General features: G+C 59.9%; 2 protein-coding genes across 4 annotated transcripts; one reads left to right on the top strand and one right to left on the bottom strand.

The window, feature by feature from the left end:
• Positions 1-27: 27 nt before the first annotated feature.
• On the bottom strand, positions 28-12,103 carry LOC106732585 (ribonuclease T2-like). 3 transcript variants are annotated; one of them, XM_075915333.2, is made up of 10 exons: positions 12,058-12,103; positions 8,863-8,947; positions 7,947-8,004; positions 7,181-7,248; positions 7,027-7,084; positions 6,476-6,540; positions 6,079-6,192; positions 3,510-3,558; positions 3,259-3,333; positions 28-2,842 (listed from the first exon to the last, which is right to left on the bottom strand). In XM_075915333.2, exons 2-10 carry the CDS (start codon positions 8,940-8,942, stop codon positions 2,675-2,677), a joined length of 735 nt encoding a protein of 244 aa, XP_075771448.2. In that variant the 5' UTR covers positions 8,943-8,947; positions 12,058-12,103; the 3' UTR covers positions 28-2,674. The 3 variants fall into 3 exon arrangements, with proteins under 3 accessions (XP_075771448.2, XP_075771447.2, XP_075771449.2); XM_075915332.2 differs by lacking the exon at positions 12,058-12,103 and adding an exon at positions 9,191-9,462; XM_075915334.2 differs by lacking the exon at positions 12,058-12,103 and adding an exon at positions 9,072-9,092.
• On the top strand, positions 10,543-17,666 carry COX7A1 (cytochrome c oxidase subunit 7A1). The gene is made up of 4 exons (XM_075915341.2): positions 10,543-10,681; positions 15,172-15,261; positions 16,472-16,556; positions 17,317-17,666. Exons 1-4 carry the CDS (start codon positions 10,667-10,669, stop codon positions 17,373-17,375), a joined length of 249 nt encoding a protein of 82 aa, XP_075771456.1. The 5' UTR covers positions 10,543-10,666; the 3' UTR covers positions 17,376-17,666.
• The last annotated feature ends 661 nt before the right edge of the window (positions 17,667-18,327 follow it).

Here is an 18,327-nt window from a genome sequence, read left to right as displayed (position 1 = left end):
GAAATGCTAATGAGCGCTTCATTTGCATTGTCTCTGCTGCCACAGCCTGAGATTGTATGCCAAGAGCCCAGCTAGCTCCCCCACCAGCTAGGGGCTGAATGCCAAATTGGGTGGGGCTTTCCCCTGGGTGACACTGCAGGTTCTATGGGAAGAGCCGAATGGGGCGTTGCAAGGTTTTTGAGAAGAAAAATGGGGACCAGGTTCAGGGGGACAAATATCAGTCCCCCCATTTTGCAGCAATGGCCCCCGGGCTCAGAGCTGCTGTTTGTAAAAGCTGCCTCCAGCCATGGACGGTTTGGCCGGATGCCTCCCACGGAGCGTGCGGCTCGTTGGAGAGGAAAGCACCCTGCAGCATGAATTGGCTTGAACCTGTGTGAGCTGGCCGGTCCCTGTGCTGAGGGTTGGGAAGATTTAAAGGGATGGGTGGGGTCGGGGGCAGCTGGGGTAACGGGCTTACTGGAAAACTTGCCCTTGATGTTTATCTTATTGCCTTGGAAATATAGTTAACCCTAAACAGCAGCTCGTCTGCCAGTGTTTGACTGGCCCCGGCCCCCACTGGTGGTCGGTCCCGGGGACCAGGCATGGCCCATGCAGGCTGAAGACCGCTTCATTCCAGCTATTTAACACCCAGGTTTTTAGGCCTTGCAGGTGCCCTACAAATTAATGGCTCCACTCACAGCTTTGCATCAGCCCGGCGTAAATGTGCTTTGCAAAGCAGAGCCTCGGCCTTAGCTCCATTTTACGGAGGGGGAAACTGAGGCACGGAGGTAGGTCGGGTTAGGAGTAAGGCGCGGGTGTCCAGGGTTCTACCTGTGGGGCTGTGCGCCCTCCTGGCTTACGTTCCCCAGCCAGCAGCCTTCGCTGTGTCGTTGACGCTCTTGCTTTCCTGACGCGGCTTGCGTCAGCGCCGGCAGCTTTGGCGGGAAATATAACGTTCACTAAGTGGGCCGGAGCAGCGAGTCCTTCGCAGCCGAGGCCCGGGCAGACACTGAACGCAAAACAGTCCGACCGAAACAGAATCGCGAGGGGAGGGGGGCTGAAATAGTCTGGGCCTCAGCGGGGCTGGCTGTGAACCTGTCCCAGCCCTAGGGAAGAGGGACACAACGGGGCAGGTTTCGTGCCCCTCCCTGGCACCGCAGAGCAGCCTTTGGCCAAAGCAGCTGGCTGGGGAAGGGCCCTGGCCCCTCCGCGTGGCAGGCATTTAGGCCCATACTGCCTCTTGGTGTCACCCCCACCCTCCAGGGAGCCTCCCCCAGTGGGTACGAGGCACCTCCCAGAAGGAGCCAGGCCAGACCCTCTGCCATGGGGGAGCAGCCCCAGGCTAATCAATGGCTGGGGACACGCAATCCCCCCCCCGCCAGCCGGCCAGGGCCCCGGAACTGGGGCTGGGGGCCGCAGCCTGGAACGCCATGGCAACCACACCACAGGTGCACCCAGGCTGATCCCAGGGCTGGAAAAATCTGCCTCAGAGAGCGACACTAACGAGCACAGTTGAGCTAATTGACGGCTGCGATTAACCCCCAGACAAGCTTCCGGCTCCAGTCCCTCTGCTGCGGCGAGAGCCAGGACGCGCCGGGCCAGCAGCTCCGGCCTCGGTTGACTCCTTAGGCCAAATGGTCTCACGCTGAATCAGGCTGGGTAGGGGCCAGAGCAGCCAGCCCCCCAGGGCAGACTGGGGTCCCACCCAGCCACTGGCCAAGAACCAATGAGCAGGGCAAGCGTTTCAGTCTGACAGGGCACGTAAAAACGAGGGTCCCGTGGCACTGGAAAGACTCCCATTTCCTCTGGGGGGTTGGTGCTGCCAGGATCCGGCAGGCCAACCTGTTTGCCCAGAGCATGAACCCCCCAGAACCACAGCACACAGGGGCTGGCAAGTTTTTCCGCAAAAGCAGCTGCTTTTGTGGAAAAACTTGCCAGCTGTCTACACTGGCCGCTTGAATTTCCGCAAGGACACTGGCGATCTCATGTAAGATTGTCAGTGTTCTTGTGGAAATGCTGTGCTGCTCCCGTTCGGGCAAAAGCCCTCTTGTGCAAATGCTTTTGCGCAAGAGGGCCAGTGTAGACAACACGGTATTGTTTTGCGCAAAAAAGCCCCAATGGCGAAAATGGCGATCGGGGCTTTCTTGTGCAAAACCACGTCTAGATTGGCACAGACGCTTTTCCACAAAAAGTGCTTTTGCGGAAAAGCGTCCGTGCCAATCTAGACGCTCTTTTCCACAAATGCTTTTAATGGAAAAACTTTTCCGTTAAAAGCATTTGCGGAAAATCATGCCAGTCTAGCCAGGGAGCGGCAGGGCACAATAGACTCCGGCTCTAGGACGCACGGGCGTGGGGGTTTGGTGTAAATAACCCACGCCAGGCCCGTCCGGACACACTTCGCACAACTCTTCCGTGCAAGACATTCACAGTTGGCTAACAGCTACCATCAGCCCATGCCCAGCTGTGCATGCCCACCGACTCAGAGACTTTGGAGCCTCGATGCCTGAGTCCTGGGTAGCCAGTGGCCGAGGGCCGTACTAACACAATAATCCCATAGACAAGACTCGTTCGATCTTCCTGAGGAGTTTATTCAGAGGAAGGGGCTCTGATTCCCAGCCTGCCGGGGGGCTGCAGGGACTTCTGCAATGGGATCTCTGGTGCGGAGCCCCAAGACCCTTCCACCCCAGCCTACCAGTCAGGGGCAGGGGTCCCGTGGATTCTTCTGGTTCGGAGGAAAGTAGAAGACGCGACTCTGGTTTTCGCAGGGCCGGTAGGGGGAGAAATCCTGGGTTCCCTCCTCCAGGCACCCAGCGGAGAAGTTGCTGAAGAGAGAGACCTTGAGCTGCACCAGTACCTGGCGACCCTGCACACAGTGGGAGGGAAGAAGGGCGGTGAGGCATAGAACCGAGGAGCAGAAATAAAAGCTTTGCCACACGCCAGCCTGTGGAACTCCCTGCTGCAGGAGGGCCGGCTCCTGTCTCTGGAAAGCCCAGGGATGCTCAGCATAGCCCGTACAGCCCCATTATCTGAGACGCAGCCCCCCCCCCCCATACCCACAATCTCCTAGTGTTCCTGCACTAACCCCCTTCGCCTGTGTCCCATTTTCTGTTACGCGGAATCCCCTGGGGATCTGCCCAACCCCAGGACGTCAGTCTGTGCTTACCCTCACAGCCCCTGCTCATACCCAGTGCCCCATTTATTACCCAGAATCCCTGGCAGCCTCAGCCCTGCCCTACAGCTGTCACCTAGAGGCCCCTGAGGAGTACGAGAAAGACCTACCTGGCCGTCAGTCACACACTGCAGCTCCTGCGCCTGCCCCATGACAGGCACCAACGCCTGCTGGAGGGTGTGGAGCTGTGAAGGCAGATGGGGCGGGTCAGAGAGCAGGACTCTAGCATGGTGGGGGAAGGGGCACTGGGGGGAGGGGGAGGACTTCCCCCTCCACAAACCATCAGCCACCAAGGGCAAACCCAGTCAGAAAAGGCCAGTGAGGGGCCCAGGGAGCCTGCAGCCAGACAGCCTGAGGGTACCTGGTAGCTGTGATTGCAGGACGGGATGATCGCAGCACTCTGGAACGCGCTGTGTGAAAGGGACAGGAACTGGGGTCAGCTGGAGAGGGGAGGAAGGGAATCACCCCAAGACAGCAGCACTGCAATGCCACCAGGACAGCCACCTCCCCCATGAGCCCCACCTTCTCCAGAGACAGACCCATCCCCTAGCAGAGACCCGAGTCACCCCAGAGACAGGCCCCTAAGAGCATGGGCTGAGCTGTACATCACCCCATTATAAAGACCCAGAGAGAGAGATCCCCCAAAGCCCTGCCCCAGACTGCCCCGACCCGGATTGTAGAGTCCCTAGACTCCCCCTCTATAGAGACCCCCAACCCCAAGAGCCCCTCCCTGTGAATGTTGGGGGAGCTAGAGATCCCCCTCTGTAGAGCCCCGCCCTATAGGTCCCCCTACAATCAGACCCCACACTACAGACCCCAACCCTGAGCAATTCCCCCATAGCAAGATCCCCGCACTACAGATCTTCCATAGATGAAGATCGCTAATTATAGATCCCCACCCCCCTGGAACCCTTCAAGAGATCCCCATCTCCCCACAGCCAGCCCCTTGGGGTTTGTCCCAGGGTGTCCCGATCAAGTCACTGACGCCGGTTTCCTGCTCCCGGGGGCTCCCCACCACCCTGCCCTGCTGGGCCAGCTCCTCTGCTCCCCCAGACAAGACACAGGGTTGGGGTTACTGCCCCCTGCAAAGCAGCACAGACACTGAATCAGTTTGGCTCCGAGAGGGCTCCGCTCTCCGGGAAAGCACCCAGGAAACCAATCCCCTAGTGGGGCCAAAACCCTAAATAAAGCCATCTGCTCCTTGTCGAAGTTGTGCACAGAACGCTCACACGCTCTGCCCTCTTTGTCAATGAGAAGGTGACACTTTTAGGCTACATCTAGGCTACGTCTACACTGGCATGAATTTCCGAAAATGCTTTTAACGGAAAAGTTTTCCATTAAAAGCATTTTTGGAAAAGCGCGTCTAGGTTGGCAGGATGCTTTTCTGCAAAAGCACGTTTTGCGGAAAAGTGTCCGTGGCCAATCTAGATGCAGTTTTCCGCAAAAAAGCCCCAATCGCCATTTTCGTCATCGGGGCTTTTTTGCGGAAAACAAATCTGAGCTGTCTACACTGGCCCTTTTGGGCAAAAGTCTCTCGGGAGCAGCATAGTTTTTTCGGAAAAGCACTGATGATTTTACATGAGATCGACAGTGCTTTTCCGGAAATTCAAGCGGCCAGTGTAGACAGCTGGCAAGTTTTTCCGGAAAAGCAGATGATTTTCCGGAAAAACTTGCCAGTCTAGACACAGCCCTACACTGCACAGTTATTTCGGAATAAGCTATTCCAGAAGAGTTAGTCCCAAACAGCGTATTTCGAAATAGCACGTCTATACTGCAGGGAAGCCTCCAAATGAGTCCGAGGCCGGCTTTCCTAATGTAGCCGTGCTATCGCGGTTTAGAGCACCAGGAGGAGTAACTTAGAATGACCCTGGGGAGGGACTAGTCTGAAATAACAGAAAGGAAGCATCTACACACGCCTTATTTCACAATAGCTATTTCAGAATCCCGTTTTTCTTCGTAGAAAGGTTTGCAGGAGTCGGAATAAGCCGTCCGTTATTTCGACATTCTTTCGACATAACGGATTAGCTGTGTAGATGCTCCCATGGCTATTGCGGAGCACCAGCTGTGGGAGAGGGATCGTTTGAGCATTGGCCTGCTAAACATCAGGTTGTAAATTCAGTCCTTGAGGGGTTCGTTTTGGGATCTGGGGTAAATCTGCTACGGATGGTACTTGGCACTCCCATGAGGGCAGGAGACGGGACTCAATGACCTCTCAAGGTCCCTTCCATCTCCATGAGATGAGTATATCTCCATTATTTATATTCCAAAATAACTTTGCTGTGTAGACACATCCTAACTTACACTGAGCTTGATAATAAATAAAGGTGTTTTTATTAAGTACAAAAAGTAAGAAATAAGCGGTCGCTCCTGAAAACAGGTCCTAGTAAGTGACTAAATTAAAATGAATAAACACCACGTAGCTAGTCCCAATCCATTGAGGCTTTGCCTACACTACGAACTTTTTGCAGAAGAGCCAATGCAAATGAGGCAAGGACAAGTGCAGAGTCCTGCAGGTGGGATGGAAGAATCCCGAGCTGGGGACCGACTGGCTGAGCAGCAGTTCTGCAGAAAAGGACCTGGGGGTTACAGTGGAGGAGAAGCTGGAGATGAGTCACTAGGGTGCCCTTGTAGCCAAGAAGGCTAATGGCAGATTAGGGGGCATTAGGAGGAGCATTGTCGGCAGATTCCCCTCTATTCAGCTCTGGTGAGGCCACATCTGCGGCATGTTGTCTGAAGCCCTCTGAGCTATGCACATTCATACTCACAAGCCAAAATCCCTTGGCCCCAGCCCGTGAGGTCTGAACCCCCTCCGGGTCCCTGCCCCAGGGGCAGTGTTGCTGTCACCAGGGAGTGGGGGAGAGTCCCCCCCAGGGGCCAGTCTCCCTTGCTCACCGGCCTTGCTGCCTGGATCCCCCCAGGGCCCGGCTCACCTGTCAATGTTGTAGGTGGTGCGCAGGGCGAGGGCCGCCCCAAAGTACTTGCTGGGGGAGCTGAAGGCCTCCATGCACCCAGCACAGGTCCCATGCTTCTGCCACTCGTTCCTCCTGGATGGGGCAGAAATGCCCCAGGGTCAGGCACCTGCCCCTACAGGCTGGGAGTCGGGGGATCCTGGGGACCCAAGGGGACACCCCGACCCTGTACGACAGCTTCCCTGCTCCCTCCCACCTGATCACCCCCCGCCTTCCCGCCCTTTAACATCCCCCCCTCCAGGCCTTCTCCCTGCAGCTCGCCCCATTCCCACCCCATGTCCCAGCTCGGCTCCCCCCCCCCACCCGGGGGGGCCTAGAGCCCCCCCACTGCCGCCGCCGCCCCGGCTGCCCCACTTACCAGAATTTGAAGTTGCTGATGTTGAGGAAGGTAGGCCAGTGCTGGGCCAGCTCTTTGGGCAGATCCTGGGGGGAGAGAAAAGCAGGCTGGGCTGGGGGGGGGGAGCCCCACAATTTGGCCCAGGGTCAACCCTGCACAGAAGAGCCATCAACTCCCAGCAGGCCTTGCTCCATCGCCAGCCCCGCTCAGAGGAGGACACACGCCCCCAGTACTCCTCCCCCGAGTGGGGGAATCATCCCCTTTGCCTCCCTGCCAGGGCTCTAGGGGGAGGCAGCCCCTCCCTCCCCAAAGCCACATACCCCTGGGATGGGGTTGGCAGAGGGTGGATTTTCCTCTTTCCATTCCTGAGCTCTGGCCCTCAGCCCTGCCCGTCGGTAGCCACCACACCTGCCAAAGAGACACGGGTCTCACCCATGGGGAAACTGAGGCACCCGAGAGGACGCCATGGGCCAGAGCAGGCACATGAGGAGCTGGCAGGAATAGAACCTGGGAGTCTACTGGGTCCTTGGCCTGGGACGTACCGGACACGGAGTGGGCCGGGCATCACTTACCATCAGGTCGGAGGGGAACAGGGGCCAGCAGCTGCAGCAATTCATCACGTCGCTGGGCCTGGGATTGAGAGGCAGCGTCAGGGACAAGGCCTCGCTGTCCCCCCCCCCCGCCCGCTCACCCGCCTCCTCCCGCCTCGCGCGCCGCGTCTCTCACCAAAGCCCATGGATGGTCCAGCTGTCGGCAGCCTCCGGCAGGACGCAGCCGAACCGCGGCCCTAGAGCCTCCAGGCAAAGGAACAGGGACATGGTCACGCCCCGCTGTCGGCCACCACCCCACACTGAGCTGTTCCCACTGGAATCAGGACTCCTGGCTCCAGGAGGAGAGTGGGGTCTAGTGGTTAGAGCAGGGGGGAAAGGGGGATGGGCAGTAGGACTCCTGGCGTCTTTCCCTAGCTCTGCAGGAAGGAGTCGGGTCCAGGGTTTAGTGTAAGGGGGCGGGAGCTGAGTTACACACAGGCCCTGCTGGCCCCACATCCCCTGCCCCAGCTTAGACACAGGCCCAACTGGCCCCAGGACCCTACCCTAGGTTAGACACAGGCCCAGCCAGCCCCACGCCCTGCCCCAGCTCAGACACAGGCCCAACTGGCCCCAGGACCCTACTCTAGGTTAGACACTGGCCCAGCCAGCCCCACGCCCTGCCCCAGCTCAGACACGGGCCCAGCTGGCCCCATGACCCTACTCTAGGTTAGACACTGGCCCAGCCAGCCCCACGCCCTGCCCCAGCTCAGACACGGGCCCAGCGAAGCAGCGACTCCTGGTTTACTTCCTTGAGGCACTTTCCAACTGTACATGTGGCTGTTTTGCTTGCTCCGTGATGGTGGCAGCAGCAGCCAGGTGGGGGCTGGGGCAGCAGAGGTGCTGGGGGGCAGGGATCCCGGGGGGAAAGCTGCGGGATGGGGAGGGGGGCGGTGGGTGCTCACCACACAGAACGATCCCGGCCACATCTGGACAAACTTCATGCACTTCCATCTGCAAGCCCTAGAGAGGCGAGGCAGAGCTTTTGCAGGGCTGGCGGGCTCGGAACGGAAAGCTGGCCCAGTGGTGGGAGCCCTTGGGTGTATTCCACAGCTCCCTATTGGCTCCCTGCCCTTGGGCGAGTCACTTAATGGCCCCGTGCCTCAGTTTCCCCTCCGTACCTGCCTCACGGGGGGCAGACGCACCGACGGCTGCGAGGGGCCGAGAGGGCTGCGGCGACAAGGGGCTGCACAATTGGTGAGCCCGGCCAGAAGTGGAAAACACGGAGATGGATCCAGAGTCACTCCCGTCCTGCGCTCAGGGCAGGGACACGATGGGACGTGGCTCTATGTCCCTGCTGTGCCCCCTCCCCCATTCTTGGCCCTGCCAGAGCTGCCCAGTCCCTTTGGGAGCGGAGAATTGAAACCGTATGGGGCCCTCCAGCCATCCCCCCGATCCGCCCCTCGGGGGCAGAGGATAGCCACAGTGCAGTGCACTCCAGCCTCGGCCCCAACCCACCTCCTACGTGGGGATCAGGGCCCTTTCGCCAGCCAGAGGTAAGGGGCGTGGGGAATCCCCCAGCTCCCACATCGGTGTTTCTTCAACACAGCTTGCGCTCCGCATGGTCACCAATGCAAACCCACCCCTTGGCCAAGCCAGGAGAGTCCCTAGCTAGGGGACGTTCTGCAATGTGCTTGCAGGTGCTGTAATCTAGGGGTCTGTCTCCCGGGTGGCCCCACATTAAGCCCGCTGGGGGTGGGGATCCGCAGCCTCTAGGTCTCAGTTGGGCCCTAGGAATAGAACAGGAGCCCTGGACCCCTCTCTGCCCCCCGCGCCGGCGGGCACCAGGGCAAAGGAGGAGTCGCAGCCCATAGCACCTACCCGATTCGCTCCCCAGGCACCTCCGGGAGCAGCTCCACTCCGGCCAGCCACAGCAACGCCAGCAGGGCCCCACGCACCATCGTCCCTGCAAGGCAAGCACAGGACTGCTGATACGGCGCTGCCACCAAACCCCCCGGGGCGGCCCCGGTGCCCAGGCAGGTGGGACCAAACGCCCCGGGGGAGAATGGGGGGGAAACGGCACAGCCCACCTCTGGGCTTGGTTCCCTCCCCAGGGGGAGGAAAGGGGAGACACCGGGAGGAGGATGCTGGGGTCTGTATCCTGGAGGGATCTGGGCTTGGAGAGTCTGGTTCATGACCCCCAGCTTACCCGGCTCGTGCGAGGCGGCCGGTGCCGGAGAGAGACACTGCGGGGCCAAGGGCGGAGCTGCCACTGGAAAGACCTAGAGATGCTTTCACTTCCCCGTGCAGCAGAGCATGGCCTGGAGCACAGCTGTCCGGGGCCACGTGGGCCCTTCGCCGCCACGGTCGGGCGCTTCCTGTGTCTCCCAGCGTGGATACGCCACATGCTCCATTCCCGGCCAAGGGAGAGGGTGGGGAGATCATCTCAGAGAGGTGCACCGGACACTCCCCGACCTGCCCCCTGTGGGCCCTGGGGGGCAGAGAATAGACACAGCGCCGTGCGCTCCGGACACGCCCCGACCTGCCCCCTGTGGGCCCTGGGGGGCAGAGAATAGACACAGCGCCGTGCGCTCCGGACACACCCCGACCTGCCCCCTGTGGGCCCTGGGGGGCAGAGAATAGACACAGCGCCGTGCGCTCCGGACACTCCCCGACCTGCCCCCTATGGGCCCTGGGGGGCAGAGAATAGACACAGCGCCGTGCGCTCCGGACACACCCCGACCTGCCCCCTGTGGGCCCTGGGGGGCAGAGAATAGACACAGCGCCGTGCGCTCCGGACACGCCCCGACCTGCCCCCTGTGGGCCCTGGGGGGCAGAGAATAGACACAGCGCCGTGCGCTCCGGACACGCCCCGACCTGCCCCCTGTGGGCCCTGGGGGGCAGAGAATAGACACAGCGCCGTGCGCTCCGGACACGCCCCGACCTGCCCCCTGTGGGCCCTGGGGGGCAGAGAATAGACACAGCGCCGTGCGCTCCGGACACTCCCCGACCTGCCCCCTGTGGGCCCTGGGGGGCAGAGAATAGACACAGCGCCGTGCGCTCCGGACACTCCCCGACCTGCCCCCTGTGGGCCCTGGGGGGCAGAGAATAGACACAGCGCCGTGCGCTCCGGACACGCCCCGACCTGCCCCCTGTGGGCCCTGGGGGGCAGAGAATAGACACAGCGCCGTGCGCTCCGGACACGCCCCGACCTGCCCCCTGTGGGCCCTGGGGGGCAGAGAATAGACACAGCGCTGTGCGCTCCGGACACTCCCCGACCCGCCCCATGGGGCAGAGAATAACTCCTGTCCTTTGCCACCACGTCCCCTCTTACTCCCACCCCGGGCCGGGCCACAGGACTGGGCGCAGGGTTCTTCTTCCCACTCTGCACCAGGCGGGAGTCCCCTTTGCGGGGGGTTTGGGGGGGCTGTTTCCTATTCCTCTTTGGCCCTTTCCTGCCCCCCTCCCAGGCCGTGCGGGGAGTCCCTGGCCCGGCCTGGCGAGGTGCCAAGGTCTCTTGGCTTCAGCTGCGATTTGAGCTCAGCTGCTGCCCTTAGTTTGGCAGCGGGACAGCCGGAGCGCCCCCCCCCCCCCCCCGAGTGCCCTTGGAGGGTGGGCCGAGGGCGACAGGCACAGGAGAGGAGACAGCGAAGGGGAGAGGCGAGCGCACGCCAGGCCCAGGACGATGCCGGCCCGTCTGGTAACGACGCCCAGCTCTCACCCAGGCCCGGACCGTGGGGGGCAGCGGGATCCCAGGCCAGGCCCGTGGCACCAACCCCGTCCCAGCCCTTACTCACCGGAAACAGGCCCCGGGTCCAGCTGCCCCGCCTGAGACCCCCCTCCCAGCAGCCAGCCCCTGAGCCGGACCCCTCACTGCAGTGCAGTGCCCCACACCCAGGTCCCCTCGGGATCCACCCGCAACCTAAGCACCCCCATGGAGCCAGCCCCCCCCCCAGAGCCTCCCCGTGGAGCCAGCCCCCCCAGAGCCTCCCCGTGGAGCCAGCCTCCCCAGAGCCTCCCCCGTGGAGCCAGCCCCCCCAGAGCCTCCCCGTGGAGCCAGCCCCCCCAGAGCCTCCCCCGTGGAGCCAGCCCCCCCAGAGCCACCCCGTGGAGCCAGCCCCCCCAGAGCCACCCCGTGGAGCCAGCCCCCCAGAGCCTCCCCCGTGGAGCCAGCCCCCCCCAGAGCCTCCCCGTGGAGCCAGCCCCCCCAGAACCTCCCCCGTGGAGCCAGCCCCCCCAGAGCCTCCCCTGTGGAGCCAGCCCCCCCAGAGCCTCCCCCGTGGAGCCAGCCCCCCCAGAGCCTCCCCGTGGAGCCAGCCCCCCCAGAGCCACCCCGTGGAGCCAGCCCCCCCAGAGCCTCCCCCGTGGAGCCAGCCCCCCCAGAGCCTCCCCGTGGAGCCAGCCCCCCCAGAGCCTCCCCCGTGGAGCCAGCCCCCCCCAGAGCCTCCCCGTGGAGCCAGCCCCCCCAGAGCCTCCCCCGTGGAGCCAGCCCCCCCCAGAGCCTCCCCGTGGAGCCAGCCCCCCCAGAGCCACCCCCGTGGAGCCAGCCCCCCCAGAGCCTCCCCGTGGAGCCAGCCCCCCCAGAGCCACCCCCGTGGAGCCAGCCCCCCCAGAGCCTCCCCGTGGAGCCAGCCGCCCCCAGAGCCTCCCCGTGGAGCCAGCCCCCCCAGAGCCACCCCCATGGAGCCAGCCCCCCCAGAGCCTCCCCCGTGGATCCAGCCCCCCCAGAGCCTCCCTCGTGGATCGAGCCCCTCCAGAGCCTCCCCCATGGATCCAGCCTCCTCCAGAGCCTCCCCCGTGGATCCAGCCCCTCCAGAGCCACCTTCCAATCTAAACACCCCAGCGGATCCTGCCCCTTTCCAGACACACGTCCACATCTCAATAAGGAATGAAGTCCACAGGGATCCAGCCCTCCCCCCCCCATCCAAGCCCCCAATCCAAGCAGCCCCATCAGATCCATGCACACCCCAGCTCCAAGCACTCCACTGGCCACCCCCCCCCCTCGATTTAAACACTCCCCCTTCAAGTGCAGCTTGCATGTGAATTATGCTCCTCCACTTTGCCTCTGTCTCTAACCTTTGCTCCCTGCTGGGCTCTTGCTGTTTGCCTGTGCGGTTTGTTTGGTTTTTTTTAAACCTGTCAGTCTGGTGTCTTTAAATAGCTAGGTCCTGACCCGCCTCTGCTGTGTGGCAGCTTCACCCCAGTGTAAACACTGGGAGAAATCCTGATTTACACCTGGGGTAAGCAAGACCCAATGAGTACGGCGAGACGTGTGTATTACGTGTATTACGGTAGCCCAGTCATGGGCCAGGACCTTTGCGTGTTAGGTGCTGTACTGTCTATTGCTATTAAGTGTATTACGGTAGCACCCAGATGCTCTCTGTTCTCAGCGCTGCACATTTGTATTGCCATTAGGTGTATTACGGTAGCGTCTCAGACCCTCCGTCAAGGGCCTGGCCCCCAGTATGTTAGGCATTGTATTTTGTATTGCTATTAGGTGTATTACGGTAGCACCCCATTGCCTGGCGCTGTACATTTGTATTATGGTAGCACCCCCAGAGCTTCAGTCACAAGCCGGGGCCCCAGCGTGTGAGGCTCAGTGCAAACAGAACTCGGACTGCACCAGATCCTACTAGTTTTGGTTTTCTGATCCATCCCGTAATGACTCTGGGCGACGCCCCCAAACAGCCCCGCCCCCATGTGTATACATGCACTTGTGTGCACTGAGCCCCACAAAGTGAAAACGGTGCCCCGGGCTGGTTTGTTAGGTGCCTGGGGAAGCGGGTCCCAAAAGCCACCAATAGCAGAGCAAAGCCCAGAAGTGAGCGCGCAGCATGCCCAGCTGCATGCCGGTGCACCGTGTGCTTCAACCAGGCAGACAGGTGGGCTGGGATGATGGCGGGAGGGGCAGGGGCCTGCCTGGGAGCGGCAGGGTGGGCTGGGCAGTAACTCAGGAGATCTGGGTTCTCCTTGTGTGATCTGGGCCAGTCACCGCATTTCCCAGGCCTCAGTTTCCCTATATGTAATCCCTTTGGCTGGTCAGACTGGGAGCTCTTCAAGGCAGGGCCCGCCTCTGCCTGGCACCTACAATGACCGAGCCTTGATCTCATTCCGGGTCTGTGCAGCGCCCGGCACAACGAGGCCCTGATCTCATTCAGGCTCTGCACAGTGGGGCCCAGCTCTTACTCAAGGCATCCAGGCGTCACGTGCACAAGTAAGAATAAAACCGCAGGGTGGCTAGCTTAGGGGAAGGAAATGTCCCCGCCAGAAGGATACAGAAGCCTTGGAACCAGGGAGCAGAGAGTCCGGAATGGGGAGCAGCTTACCAGCAAGTGAGACAGCAAGTCTGGGTGTTAAAATTCCGTGGTGTCCATAAACCCTGTGAAGTCCGTGGTGGGCTGTGGAGATGATTCCTAGGGGGCTTAGATCAGCTGCTTTGGGGGCTAAGCAGAAGGAGGGTCTAGACAGAGACGGGTGGGGTGGAGGGAGAGAAAAAGGCACAGAGGCCTCTGCATTTGCACTTTCCCAAGGTGACTTTAGATCTATTGGTGTCAGCAGTGGGATTCCCAGTCCTGCTCCCTGCAGTGGCCTCAAGTCCAGACTGAGGCTGCCCTGGGAACCATAGACCCATCACAGGCTCTGCCACTCGGAGAGTTTCTTAGCCTCTGGCAGCACAATGAGGTTTGGTAGCAAACCAAAGGGTTCTCGCCTGGGCCTCATCAGCTGTGTGGGTGCTCCCGGCAGCCCAGATCCCGCAGCAAGAACCAGATCCTGCCCCCACAGCAATCCCATTAGCCAGACCCCTGTTTGCAGGGGACCGTATGTCCCCCGTGGCCGCCTTGCTCACTGTCCCAGCCTGGCCACTTTCACATGTGCTTTCGCTACCCCGGCGGAAGGCTCCAAGCAGCTGCTGCTTTCACTCTGCCTGCTCAGGGACCGGAAGCGGCCCTGGGCGCAGGTGGGGCAAAGCCCTGGGGGAGGGTCACACAGTATAAGGGCCTCCCTTATACCACCCTGCCCTGTACCTCCCTTGGTCCAGCCCGACCATTCTAGCCTGGCATGGGGGGATCCTGCCTGCCTGGCACCTTGCCCATGGCCACTAGGCCTCACTTCCCTCCCAGCACGGGGACAGCTCCCAGGAGTCCTGACCCCTAGCCCTGCCCACCTGTGTTCCCTGTAAGCTGAGCCCTTGGGTGGCCCCCAGGAGAGATTCAGGTGCCACCCAGCTGATTAGCAGAGCACCCACAGCTGGCAGCACGTGTCTCTACTGGTGGTGCACAGCTGCACAGGCCTTGGTGCACAGAACAAAAATTATTCCATACATGGATGGGAAATGTTAAAGGGAACACAGCTACCCACCTGCTCTAATCCACTAGGCCCCACTTCCCTCCCATCCCAGGGACAGAACCCAGGAGCCCTGACCCCCAGCCTGGGTTTGTGACACTGGGGACTGACTTGGCAGGACACTGAGAGGGGGTTGGAGGGAGTGGGGCTGGCCGGGGGAGATCAGGGGAAGGAACTGGCCGGCGGGAAGCAGGGCTGGCCAGGAAGGGTTTGGGGGGAGCAGGGCTGGCCCGGTGGGACGTGGGGGCAGGAACCGGCCGGCAGGGAGAGGGGCTGGCCCGGGCACACGCAGATCCCAGGGTGCTGCCAGTCCCGCACATGGTCCTGGCGGGGCGCACGGGCGATTCCGGCCCGGGGGATTCCATCCCGCCCCGCCCCCACCCCCTCCTCTCTACTGCATAGTTGCGTACAACTACGTACTGATACTCCTGATAATAAAATTTACGTAATTAGAAAATCCCCGACATTTCTCTGTCCGATATTTTCTCAGTTTGGTTCCCGGACTGAAAGCTCAAATACCGAACTGTCTGGTTCAAAACCGGACACCTGGCACCCCTAGACACACCCCTTACCAGACGCACCACGGGGAGGCGTGCAGAACCCAGCAAGCTGATTCTGACCTCGCTCAGCCCGGTGTAAATCCAGAGGGACTCCCCTGGCATCTGTGCCGTGAGAACAGGACCAAGCCGCACTGGCTGGCCAGTCGGCAGTTTGTGACTTGAACTCACCTTGGCTCTGGGCACAGGGTGGGGGCGGGGGCGGGGGCTGATTTCACTCTATTCCATAGGTCCCACCTCACTTTTGTTCTCCCCCCACCCATCCTCCCTCCCCTTGGCCCTGTCACAGAGCTCCCGCTTGGGAATCCTCCGCTCCTTCGCCACCTCCACCCGCCACCAGGTGAAAAACAAAGTCCGTGAGCATCAGAAGCTCTTCCAGGTGAGACAGGCCCTGCTTGGCTCTCGGGGGTGGAGGGAGGCAAAGGGGGAGAGAGGGGCCAAAAGATGGAGTTGAATGGGGGGGGGGGGTTGGCAGTCAGGGTGTCTGGGTTCCAGCCTCAGCTCTAGCAGGGTGTAATTTGGGGGTCAGTTCCCTCCCATTGAATGGGGAAGGTAGCCACATGGGGGGTGCTGGCAGGGTTAGTGGGGGGATGGGAGGGAAACTATACCATTGCCTCTCTGGAAATGGGTCAGCTGCCTCCACTGCACCCCCTCTGAGCCTGGGGTCACATGAAAGCATACCTGCCTCAGTTTCCCCACTTTTCAGGGCCCTCTCAATCCAGCTATGAGAACAAACCCGTCTCTGGTTCAGCAACATCCTCCCGGGGGCTGGATTTGTTACCACAACAACATGAGCATCACCCCAAACGCACTGCTTACTCGTCAGCCACTTATCTTTCCAGCAGGACTCTCCCAGGCAGTCAGGCACCAGGGTTTCCTATAAACTGAGCCCCCAGGAGAGCCTAAAATGCTGCCCAGCTGATTAGCAGTGCACCCATAATGGGCAGCATGTGTCTTCCTGTGGTTCACATCTGCACATCTTAGTGCATGGAACAAAATTTATTCCACACACAGATGGGAAAAATTAGAGGGAACACTGGCAGGCACTCCCTCCCTAGCCATCTCCGTCTGGGGCATCCTGCTGCTCTTTATAGCAGTGTGGAGAACAACAGAATTCAAAATGGCCACCCTTAAAGGGGCAGATGACTTTTTTTTTTGTTTTGTTTTGTTTTGTTCAGTAACTTTCGCCCCAACCTTTCCTTCTTTCTCAACAAAAAATCCTTGGCGTTCCTCATAAAAAAATATTTTTTAAGAAACACTGCTTTATAGGGACATCAGCTCCCTGTCCCCCGCCCTGCCCCCGCATTGCTAATTAACCCTCCCACTCTGGCCCAGGAGTGGGGGCAGGGCTAATGGGATGGGGCTGACTGGCTACAGGACCTATGGCCTCTAAAGAGGTGGCCCACCACCTGCCACCCCACACTGACCTCTCCATGGTCCTTCCTTGGCTGGGAAGACTCTTTGAATCTGTCCCCTTCTCTATATAAAGGACTCCCCATTGATTGGAAGTGCAGGGACCCTTGGAATTACTGGGGGGCTGTTTTCCTCACCACCCCCCCCCCCCCCGCTCCGTTTCCCTTTTTGCCTAGGAGGATAACGGCCTGCCTGTGCATCTGAAGGGGGGCACCCTGGATTCGTTGCTGTATCGATTCACGATGACCATCACTGTCGTTGGTAGATGCTGCTTCCTGCTCAGCAGACTTGGGTTCTAGCCCTAGCTCGGGGTGGGAAGTGGGGTGTAGTGGTTAGCGCAGGGGAGGCAGAACTCCTGAGTTCTATCCCAGGTTCAGGGAGAGGTGTGGGATGTAATGATTACAGTGTTGGGAGGCAGGACTTCTGGGTTCTGGCTTGGGAAGTGGGGTGTAGTGGTTAGAGTGGGGAGGGGGGTGCTTATGCTAGAGCTCCTGCGTTCTGGCTCTAATTCAGGGACTAGTGGTTAGAGCAGGGAGGAGGAAACATCGCTTTCAGGTTCAGTTATTAGCTGTTTAATGGAGCTGCAGCAAAGTCCTCCCTCCCGGTTATGAGCTTGATTTAAATAAAACATAAACCCGTTAGCTCTTAAAATAAAAGCCCAGGCCAGACAGAGAAACGAAACTGATCACTTTCTATGAGTGAGTTCAGCCCCCTTGGGAACTCACAGAGCTCTGGAGGGGAAAAGATTGGGCTGTGAATGGGTTGGCGTGTGTAGCATTTCCTAGTGGTTAGAGCAAGGGAGACTGGGAATCAGGATACCTGAGTTCTGGTCCCAGCTCCGGGAGGCGATGGGTCTTAGAGCAGGGAGAAGAGAGAGCCAGGACTCCTGGATCTACCCCTAGCTCTGGGTTTGGAGGTGGAGCTGGGAGCCAGGATTCCTGGGTTCCATATGCATGGGGGCAGCGCTATGGCTTAGGGCTCTATTCCGAGAAACCCACCAGACATTCTCTTGCCATTCCAGGCTCCTGTTACTCTGTCTTCTCGCTGGTCAAAGCTGCTTTCCCGCAGAAGAACAAATGAGATGGCAGCATGGATGTCCCCAAAGTAGCTGGTCCCCTCTCTCCTGTCCCACGGGGGCCGATCGGGGCTGGAAGCTGAGAGCAGCGAGCCATGCTCCGTAAGCAAACCCCAATGCTCAGAAATCAACCAAAAAGCACCTTGAAAAACTGTCCCAAAATAAAACACCCCCCCTTGGGAGTGCAGGAGGAGAGAAGGGTGGGTCTACAGTGAGCACAATGAAGCGAGCATTGTTTCTTTCCAAATACAGATAATAAAAGTGATTGAATGACTCTCCACTGCTGCTGGGCTGGATCCAAGACTCAAGGATTCTGATTCCCAGCTTCTTCGATCCTGCACTGTCTTTGCTTCAGGAATTTCCTGTGGTGGAGAGTTCCACAGGTTAACAGGGAAGCCCAATGAGCAGAACGGAAATCGTAGTACCCTCATTCCCAGATTCAGCTATCCTCTTTCCTCCTTTCTATCCCTGCTTCCCCCGGAGAGGAGCTACATAACGTACCAATGACAGCCTGCCCGAGCGAGTAGCAGGACATCCGACCTGCGAGAGAGCCATTGGGGAGGCAAGGAAGCTGTTTGACAGGCATTTGCCAAGCCCCGGTACAGACGGTCAGTTTCTGAAGTTACTGTGACTCGACGGGGCCTTAGTTTCAAATTTGTTTTAAATAGTTGTTTAAAGAAAGTTCATTAGTGTGTGGCTGAAGATTATAAAATCCCAGCTCTAACCAAGCATTGTCCCCACACCCCCCAAACAAGCTGCCATGGGGTAGACGGGCACCCATTAAACAGCACAGCACAGAGCCCCATCCATCCTAAGTATGGCCCTGTCTGTGAGGGTCTCTTTTAGCCCAATATTCCTCGATTCTGTGGGGCAGATGAGACCCATCCTGACCCCCGGCGCCACTTCCCAGCCCGCCCGCGAATTGGACACTGGTTTGAGTTGATCATAAAGAAAAAG

This window comes from Pelodiscus sinensis, chromosome 18, assembly GCF_052426305.1.
Source record: "Pelodiscus sinensis isolate ZL-2025 chromosome 18, ASM5242630v1, whole genome shotgun sequence".
Classification (NCBI taxonomy): Eukaryota; Metazoa; Chordata; order Testudines; family Trionychidae; genus Pelodiscus; species Pelodiscus sinensis.
This window is presented reverse-complemented; position numbering and strand designations above follow the sequence as displayed.